The 10,449-nt window shown below is 36.1% G+C and overlaps 1 protein-coding gene across 8 annotated transcripts in view; it reads right to left on the bottom strand.

Annotated features, from left to right (window-relative positions):
* Positions 1 to 9,292: 9,292 nt before the first annotated feature.
* LOC107087815 overlaps positions 9,293 to 10,449 on the bottom strand; it is a 46,904-nt gene continuing 45,747 nt past the window's right edge. For all 8 annotated transcript variants that reach the window (XM_015379590.1, XM_015379588.1, XM_015379586.1 and 5 more), the window contains 2 exons: positions 10,124 to 10,264; positions 9,293 to 10,038 (listed from right to left, as the gene is read on the bottom strand). In XM_015379590.1, the coding sequence (XP_015235076.1) occupies positions 9,773 to 10,038; positions 10,124 to 10,264 (407 nt within the window). In that variant the 3' untranslated portion in view covers positions 9,293 to 9,772. The remainder of the gene's footprint in view (positions 10,039 to 10,123; positions 10,265 to 10,449) is intronic.

The raw sequence follows: 10,449 nt of genomic DNA, 5'->3' as shown, positions 1-10,449 counted from the left end.
ATGCCTATTTCTTTTCTTTTTTTTGCAAATAAAAACCTGAAAACTATGCTGCTTTTCTGTATTTCTGTCATCCGCAGACAAACTGCCCTGTCCAAGCAAAAAAGAAAAAAAAAAGGGCTCCCATCATGATGCTGCCTCTGTGATGGGAATGGTTTAGTCAGGATGATGTGCATTGTAAGATTAGGATATCCTTAATCTAACCCTGCACTGTGTTTTTTAAGTGGTATTTAAATAAATGGAATAATGCTTTATTACTTTTATTACTTTTTGCAGCAGTTCAGTACTTTACTATATTATGTAAAGTCCTAATAAAAAGCTGAACAATGACCCAATCTGGAAATTCTGTATACACATTTTCTCTCTGCAAACAGCATCTTTCTGTTAAAAGAAAATGTAGAGACTGTTTTTGTACATCCAAAGATTTTTACCCTGATCATAAACCTTGCTTTTGTTTTCACATTCTTTGCTACAATAAGCTTCAGGGATTTTGTGTTGTCCCTGGAATTTTGTTTCCATGTTTCATCGGATTACAATGTAGGATAAAAGTAACAATGAATTCAGGATTTATTTTTTTAAATGTCAGAAAGCTTTGATAAACGATTTGTAGCAGAGCTAAGTAGAGGGTTTAAGGCAATGGAGGATAATTTGTTGTCAAACCTGCAGAAAAGGTCAACTCTCTGTGACCTATAGTCTGTTGATGGTATCGACTCGCTACAAGTAGAACACTGATTCTGCGAGAGCTCCGAGTGACAGCTTTTTTCAAGCTCTAACTAGACAACAACACCCTCTAGTAAACATTTTAAGTTATTTGTTTATTTCTACAGCATTGAAATCCCTTCAGGTCATTTCAAAGTGAAAAAAATGAGAGGCTCTCTTGGCATGTTTTGCAGTGCCTGCTTGTGTAACTGATGTGACCTGTCAGGCAGGCTGCTGAAAGAACTGCCAGCCGCAATCTGCGTCAGACGAGCCGCTGCGCAAGCATCTGCTCCCTTGCCTCATATGACCGGCGTACCACTGGATCACCTGGCAACAGTGTTCTTTAAAGTTGCATTTTTTTTGTTTTCCATCTAACGTGGAAGTACAACATCACATTAATGTTTTAGGTGCAGATTTCTAACAGCCTGAGATGGAGGAGAGGTGCTGCTGCCGAGAGCTGGCTCTATGGATGGTGATCGGCGGCTCCCTGCAGCAGGGAACCAGATGGGTTACATAACAGTGACAAAGACCTTGCCAATTCTAACAAATGGATGATGTACGCACATATGGATGCATCTGATGCTTTATAATGTAATTAGCATTCATACAGCTCATGTTGTCATTATATGTGCATATTTACGAGTCATCTGCTGCATGTGACAGCTCATCCATAGCACCTGAACAGCATGTGTTCAGAGTTAGAGAAGAAAGTGTTGAAGAATTTACCAGAAGTACAAAACTTAAACAATAGATTTCACATCAAAACATATTTCAGTCCTCCATAATTATTAGCCCAGCAGGAAATATTTGTTGAAAAGAAAAAATAAAGGTCTTAATTTGCCAATGCTTTCTAAGCAATTATTTATTTTATGTATCTTAAGATCCATATTTCACAGAAAATCATTAAGGGCTGTTCTACATATACATATTTTGTTTCAGGTCAGATCCAAGTAAAATTTTGAAACTAAGTCTAACACTTTGTTTGAAATACTGTTTATTCTTTAGCAATTTTGAAATGGTTATCTGATGTTAAGAAAGGACTTTTTTTTTTACCGTATATGATTCCCCAACAATCACTTGGCATGTAGATTATGTCTAATACATTTAATGGAGACTTGTTGATTCAAATATGCAGATGTTTGTTTAATAACTTGTTTTTAAACCTCATTTACCGTCCTTTTCATTGTATGTGACAATTTTAATTTATTACTGTCACTGAATATTAAGAAACCAACAAATGTTTTCCTTAAATAGGAAGTCATCTTGTTATGGAAAATGTATCTATATTAGGAAATAAATAGTTCCAAAATAAACTGAACACCAACCAATTTAAAATGTTTGATTGTCACTTAAGATAATGTTATGTATCAATTTCTCTTTTGTTTCCTGAAATCAATGAAAGCTTTGAGTTAATAATCTCCGGCAACCATTACAAAATGTTATCACCTTATTGTCCTCCTTAATCCTTGGTTTCATCTAGCGTCATAATCCTCATCTCAAGTGATCTGAACTGCATGTCCATTTTTGGGCAACTAACTATTTCTCTTCCTGTCAGCCCTTCTTCCAGCCGGTCCCCAAAAGCACTGTAGGTGCTGAATCCACTGACTTATCATGATGTTTGTCAGCTATTCTCTGAGATAAGGGTGATTTACATGATGACAAAGTGATTTACATCACTGTCTTAGTTTTAGTGAGGATGTGGGCAGCAGCATTCTGGATCAACTGCAGCTTTTTGATCCATTATTTAGAAAGATATGTGAAGACATTGTTGCTTTCCTTATGTGCCTCAGATGGTTAAGGTCTGAGTCCATCATTACACCCAGATTTTTAATTGGATTGACTAAAGCTCTAAGTCATCGTTTTCACACTCTTCCTCTATTCAAATTAAAGGAACTATTACTTCATTTTTGTGTTGATATAAATGAAGAACATTTTGGCAAGTCGATGCATTAATGTCTACTATGAATTTATCCATTGCTTGAATGGGTTCATAATCACCTGGTGACAATGTAATTTATCACTGTATGTTGTCTGCTTAGTTATGCTAACTTATGTTGCTGTTTATTGATCTGAGTCAGGGCCAGCATGTAGATCTTCAATAGGAGGGGCCCTAAGAAGGACCCTTGTGGAATGCCAAATGAAATTTTTGTGGTATCTAATGTAAAATTATCTATTGACTTAGTCTTTGACAGATTTTATTTTGTCATTTTGTACACACAAGTGTAAACAAAAAGACATTTGGTGAAGTACAGCTCTCTAGACTATTTTTTTTAAGTGCAGGTAAGCAGCAGTGATAAAAACATTTTGAGGAAAAAAGTGATGTAAACATATGACAAATTTAACACAAAAAAGTGTCTGTCCTTCAGGCAGCATTTAAACCAATTAAATGCTGTACCAGAAACCAGAAAGCCCAACCCAGTTTTCCAGGTGCTCAAATAAGATTAAGTGATCGACAGTTTCAAACATCACCAAGACAGATTTTTCATTTAGTTAGTCACAGATAAAATTAACATAGTGTTTAAAAAATATATATATATTTTTTTAATTTGCACTTATGCTACCTTGTCCTATCTATAGGACAAATCAGCACCTGTTCCTCGTGACACACACCCCACACAAGGTTGTATTTCTATCCAGTTAATGCATTTATGCCTAAACCTAACCATTTACCTTAACCATTATCAGTATATTCCTAACCCTTATCTAAAATTAATCCACACTATACCTCTAAACTAACTCTCTAAGGTTAAAAATGGGGTCCACTGCATTAGGACCAGCCTTGGGTCCCCAGAAGGCCTTATGGTCCTCAGAAAGTTAGTAAATATACCCAAAAAACAGTCCTGAATAGGTAACACAAACAAGTACACACACACTGTTTAATTGAGATATCTAAAAAAAAAAAATGCAGTGTAAGGTTATTGATTAAAAAGCAAATCTTATTTTGAGTTTTTAAACATTCTTTACTTAATATCTTTTTAAATTGGCTTTTAAATATATTTATAAGTTATTCCTTAGAGATTTGAAAGAAAAAAATCTAGAAGTTGAATACCTTTGTTGTGAACTGGATCTATAGCTATAGTTGAGAAACCACATTTTGTTTTTAAATTAATGTTTTTTTGTTGCAAAAGAAAAAAACATTATACTGCATCCAATTCAGACAAAAAATATTTGTAAAAAAACAGAATTAGAGGGCATTTACTTTCCATTATGACATAATGAATGAATCATTTGATGTGTCCAATGCAAGAGTAGAAAGGTCATGCAATCGATCAACTTTATATTAATCTATGTTCATATCATAACAGAGATAGGTACATTTTCTCCAAATTTCCATGCCAGATGTCCCTGAACCCTTTATCCTCCCAACTCTATAGAAATACGAAGAGCTTACCAACAATTCGGGACAAAGGGGATTTGGCTGTTTGATGGGAGGCTGGGAAGGGGATTGAGGTTTGATAGGGGGAGCGGGCGGGCGCTTAGATGTAGAGAGTTCTCTCCAGTTATTGCTCTTTGCGGTACCAACCCAGGAGGCACACTGACAGCTGCAGACAGGGAGGAGGGGGTGGGGGATGATGTATGGTCCAGGAAGCCCTTGGCTAAAAGGCCAAACACAGCTGATATAAATCTGACATACTGTTACACAACAGCCTGCATTATCCCTCTAAAAGCAGCATATACAATTCATACACTTTTTCTTTGGAAAAAAAATATGACATACACTAAGATGTGAAGCCTTAATAAACTGCTTTTCTTCTGCAATGCAAATGATTTAATTGCAGGGACTTGGCACATGGCATGATTTTAGAAGTACTCCCTGAAATCAAGGTTAAGTCTCAGAGTCAAGCTGGTTTGTGCATTCCCACAATTTCTACCAGGCCCCCGAGTACAACTGTTCATATGACAGCAAGGCACTGCAGGGAAAGATAGATCCTCACTCTTAAATCAAAACTAAGTCTTAATTTATCTTATGAGGAAAGAAAAATAAGTAACTTCTTTGAGTTTTATTGTTTTCCTTTATACTGTTTGGTTTGTAGGGTGATATAAATACAGATGCCTGTTTTTGTTCATCCAAATATTAGTCCAGAAAAAAATCAAATGCAAGCAAAAAGAAAATTTCCAAAATGTGTTTTTCTTTTACTTCAACAGCTTAAACACTGCTTTGTGTTCACATTTTAACCATCTAAACTATACCATTAAAAAAAGGGCTATACAGGGAAACAGAAGACCCTGCCTATTTAGCCAGGCCAACAATTCCCTTTAACGACCCCCCTTTCAGGGACATAGACATATATGGGGTATTGCAGGCTATCAAAAGAAGCCAAACAACCCCCATTTCAAAGGGATTGACCTGTTTGTCCGTTTCAATTTGCAAAAACAAGGCTTTATTAGGCTACTGTATAAAGCCTCAAACTCAACGCTATTTCTGACATTTTAATTGAAAAAGCTTCCTGGATGGGAAGCAAAATGTCTTCAAACTTGGAAACAAAGTCCAGTGGTTTGTCTTTTAACATTTTTGGAATATACTTAGCACATAAACTGCATTGATGACACAGCACTGTTATCCAATTATCCTAAATATGCCAAGTTGAATGGAAAAAAACAGGCTAACACAAAAGGATCCAGAACAGGATGTATGTGTTGGAGTCAGAGTTCTCAGTGCTTTAATGCAGGATTTATTCAGATCATCTAAAATGTTATCTATTGGTTATCCATACTCTATGACATATAGATTCTCTGCAAATGTATTTATCCACTTTGCCAAAGCTAGACTACAATTAGAAAAATAGTGAAGTTTTAAACCAAGGGACGGCAGCAATATATCTGCAGATGTTAACAGGTGGGTAGTTAAAGTGGTTGTAGAAAAAAGGCCATTTGATCCACCATTTTTCCACGCTCCCCAGCACAGATAGTTCCTAAACCCACTCCTCCCATTACATCCCTTTAATGGACTCCCCAAGGCTGGTTGCAGCCTGCGGCGTTGGGTTTCAAAGCCTGCTAAATGACGCTGCTTAACTTTTTGATGCCAGTTGAAAGCTCCAAGAATTTGTAAGGATCCCAAATCCTCTCTTTATATAAAATATAAATCTACCTTATAAACAAAAATTATGCTGCTTAACTGTGTATTTCTTCAAATAGCTCAAGTAAACAAGGACCTTCCCATCCCTTTGGGAATCTGTCATGTGTTAAGCGTCATGCATCTCTCCAGGGGCCTAAGCATCGTTTCCGATCAGCAGCAGGGGAGGGGTCGGGCCTAAGGGCATCTTTTTCCCATCACATTATGTTGATGGTTCCTTCTGGTCTCCTGGTCTCTTTGAAAGACACTGGCGACCCCTGTGGATGACTTAGGAGCGAGATAGAGCAGACTTCACCCCACCTTAGCGGCAGACATGTCACGTGGGAAGCCCCACACAGCTGTGACGGCAGCAATAGGAGCTGTCAGCAAATGGTACAGAGGTCAGAGGGTGGAGAGGACACAGAGATCTGGGACACGGTGATCAATCGACTGGCTGGTGCTGCGTCCCTCAGGGCCCTTAAAGGATACGGCTGTCACTGCAAACATGACGGAGAGGGAAAAACCCACAGAAATGTCTTTAGTATGGTAGTCAGTGCATACCGAAGGAATAGGTGCCATATGTGAATGCAGTCATTTGTATCACTAAGTTTTAAATAAATATAGACTTCAAAACACTGAAGCAGCTCTTGCTTTAAAAAAGTTCAATACATTTTGTGGCAGTGATCCAAGAACAATGGTGATAGATGTTTTTTTTTTTCGGTTATGCAGAGGCTCTGAGGATTCACTAACTTCAGCAAACAGTGGCTGACACAGCAGAACCTATTTTCTCATTAGATTAGCCCAGATTTACATGTCCACTTTGTGACACTCTCTGTATACATCACTGAACTTACAGTTATCCAGCATGGGGGCTAACACTACACTGGAAAAAATTGAAATCTAGATAAGTCATTTTTTTTTCTTAATGTAAGTGCATTTGTTCTTGGATTCAGGAGGTAAAAGTGACATTTTGCCAATGGAACAAGATAATTTACACTTAAAATAAGAAAACACAATTGCATTGTCTTATTTCAAGTGCATATTATCTAATTATCTTATTTAAGAGTAAAAAGTCTCATTCCATTGGCAAACTATCTCATTTACCTGCTCAAATTGAGGGTAAATACATTTAATTTAAGAAATTTTTACTTATTTCTAGATTGTTTTTCCAGTGTAACGTTTCATGTGCTGTTGATTACATAAAAGCACCCAATAATATTACAGAAGACTAAAATTATGATAACAGAAGCTTTTCAAAACCAAATCACGTCCCTCAGTGTTTCCTAATGTTAAATCCAACATAAAAGCTTATTTTCTTATCTCTACTACACATGTTAATAGTGTGAATACAGCTTTATTTATTTAATCGAATATTATAGAATATTATTATCTTAACCCTTCCAGAAAAGTTGGAGTTTAAAAAGAAAGTAGTATTTATAATATACTTTTTAGCCCATGTTTTTTTTTCTTATCACCAAATGATTAAATTAATTCACTTAATTTTTTTGAATAACAGCAAAAAAGGAGAAAAAATAATAGTAAAGTTATTGAGTTTTTTTTTTTTTTTTATTGCTGATGGAGTGTGCTTCACATTTTAACTATAGGATGCTCTGTTACCTCACTGACTGGCAGTACCATGCAGGCATTCTGAAGCCTTCCATACATCTGTGATTGGGCTATTTTGCAGAAGTATGTGATAAGTGTTTCCAGGTGCAGCTCTTAAATCCTACCTCAGATTTGCAAGATGACAGGATATAATTGATCTATTTTTTTTATCACACACTATCACTTCAAATCCTCATATAATATATTCTTACATTTCTGCTTCTTTCAATCGTTACACTCTGCAAGCAAAACACAGAAACTAATATCTCTAACAGGGAAGTTCTACTGCCTTGATTTGCCTTTTTCTTTGACTTTAAAAACACCCTTTTCCCCTTTTTGTATATAAGACACTAATTTGGTTTCATAGTCTCAAATAAAGTACAACTTTTAAAGATTTGGGCTTTTACAAAATTCACACACTTAAATTATACCCATTGCTCACTCTTTAGCTGTACAAACAACCCTGCGCATCCAAAGCAGTTACCAAGTTTTCTTTAGTTTTCATGACATCTCTTTTGTAAAGCGCTTTTCTTTCCTGCTGTCAATAACTTAAGGCAGACTGACTCTTTTGCAATGCTTAGCATTGTTTTCAAATACTTTATGAATCACATTCATTATGCAACCATGTCGACAGACAGTGTCTGGTTCCTCAGCTTTAAATGAAGTGTTGTTTATGTATGATTACATCACATCACTGAATGGGGTCAGGTGTTGATAATATGCAAAAAGATGGCTTTAAATGCAGATATTGTCTGCTTTCACAGCCTTGAATCTTCAGTTTCAAATGTTTGATAAAATCGTCATTTAATCACAGCAAAAGCAAACCCTTGTTTTAAAGTTTTATTATGTGTTTATTCTTTGCAACATAAGGTGAAAAAAGTATCAAATTCACGCAATATCATACAGTATCAAACTGTGAGTTCATAGTTGAGGAGCAGTTATGATGCAAAGCGACTGAGAAGCTCAACATATCGTTAATGCTTGGTCAAAACATGAAGAACAGCTGATCCCAAAACACACAGAAAAAGAAAATACAGAAGGCTGCAGACCAAAAAAATCTAATTAACATATAAAGTTACAGTCAGAGGTTTACATAAACTCATAACTATGAACGTCCAATTAACTTTAAAACTTGTGCAACAATCTGATGCAAAAGCATGAATTTATGGAAGATTTCCTTGGATGCACAGAGGGTCAAAATGCATGTTTTTCTACAAACATTACAGAGGCTTTAGATCAGTGGCCTAATAGAATTTCCATGTCAAGCTCAAGCTGCCAATTACAGATTAAAAGAAATGTGTTATAATGTTCAATACCAAACATATGAAACACCAAACTGGAGCCTGCTGAAACACCACAGACCACCGTAAAAACAGTTAGGAATACTTATGGGTTGAAGAGATGCTGAAGACAAATAACTATCACTACTTGTTCTTTTTCTAAATCAAATTAACAGAGAGGTTTGAAAGAAGATGCAGGCAAGGCTTCAGCTTTGTGACTCATCCAGCTAAAGTTGCAACCTCAACCTTACAAAGAAACGTTAAAACTTGCTTAAAAGCCAGATACCAAACAACTAACTGAAATAATGATTACACAAAAAGTTTATGGTTTAATATTTTACTAAAAACCAGTACCATTAAGAGAAAAAAACATACATGATGCTTCCGCCAGTGCCTGACAGTTGGTAGTGTTTGTTTTTTGGTGTCATTTTTGGTCTGCATTGATTTGACAAATATTAACAATAGATTTAAAGCACTATATCCAATGAAGTTAAAAGCTGCTTAATCAGTTCACTCCAAACTAAAAGAAAAAAAAAACATTAATCAAATATTTGTAATGAATTCATTATATGCAATTTCCATTTGTGAGGTCTCCATCTTGTTTTGTGAACATATATCAGGATATAGACTTGATTAGCCTTTCTTTGTTTTGCCTTTGGTTTTTAATGACTGCCACCTGGTGGAATAGAGATGTAGAGCAGTTATCCTCACAGCTCCCCTGTACCTCATTAGGCAGACTTAAATAAGATTTCTGCTTTCTTTTAGAGCAGTGGGAAAAATGAAACATTACGGAGGACAAAAGATCCCAGGTATTCAAAATCTCACAACCTTTGTTGCAAAGGGAGCTGTAAATACCAATAATGATGTAAATATAGTTCTGACCACAACTGCATAGTGCAAACCAAATATTTTGTAAATCTTATCTGACCTTTAAAAGTAAAGAATAAAAAAGAGAGACTGTAATAAAACTGTTTATTTATAAGGACTGTTTAGGCTACAAATTGATTTATGTCAAACACATCAAAAATATAACTAGGATAAGTGTTTTGCTCATAAATATGGTCAGTAGTTGTGTATTTTTGTTTTATATGTGCACTGCACACTAGAAACTATCTATACAAAATCTTCTTTCATATGATTAGGGCTCTTTTCTCCCAAAGAACTTTTTGAAGACAGATTTGTTGCGAGGTCTTGGGAGGCTGGAGTAGCTTTTCAGAGTGGAGTCCTTATACATGTCTGGCTGCCATGAAGGTAGAGGCAGAACTGAAGGCTCCAGACTTCTGCTTACTGATGCATTTTCTATTGAACTGCCTCCAACAACCAAAGTCACACAGTAGTTGGATCCTTTATCCATTCCTTCTGCTCCAGGAGACGGCAGTATGGGGTTAATCCTCTGATAAGTTGCTGAAATTTCATTAAAAGAAAAATAAAGTAATGAATTTTAACCTGGATCAGGATGAAAATATGATGTGAAGTGTTGCAAACTAACCTGATGTAAATGAGTGGGAGCGGTGCTTGCTGCTGAGCCAGTTCTGACTGCTGGATGCAGGGGAGTGAGAGGAGGAAGGAGATTTGGTCTCTGCAGAAAGTCTGTGAGTCACTGTCTGAGTTAAGCCACATTCTTCATCATCTAAAGGGTCAAATGAAAACAAGAAATGCTTAGTAAGAAGAGATTAAACATATGCTGTGAAAATATAACTGCCCTCTGTGCTGTTATGGGACACTACAATAGTTTAATGTGGAATAAGATAATGCCTCAGCCCCACCTAGTGGTGCCTTGTATACCTGCAACATTTTATTCCAGCTGTAGATATT

This window comes from Cyprinodon variegatus, unplaced genomic scaffold, assembly GCF_000732505.1.
Source record: "Cyprinodon variegatus isolate N-32 unplaced genomic scaffold, C_variegatus-1.0 Scaffold195, whole genome shotgun sequence".
Classification (NCBI taxonomy): domain Eukaryota; kingdom Metazoa; phylum Chordata; class Actinopteri; order Cyprinodontiformes; family Cyprinodontidae; genus Cyprinodon; species Cyprinodon variegatus.
The sequence above is the reverse complement of the archived record's forward strand: the minus strand, read 5'-3'. Positions and strand labels throughout refer to the sequence as shown.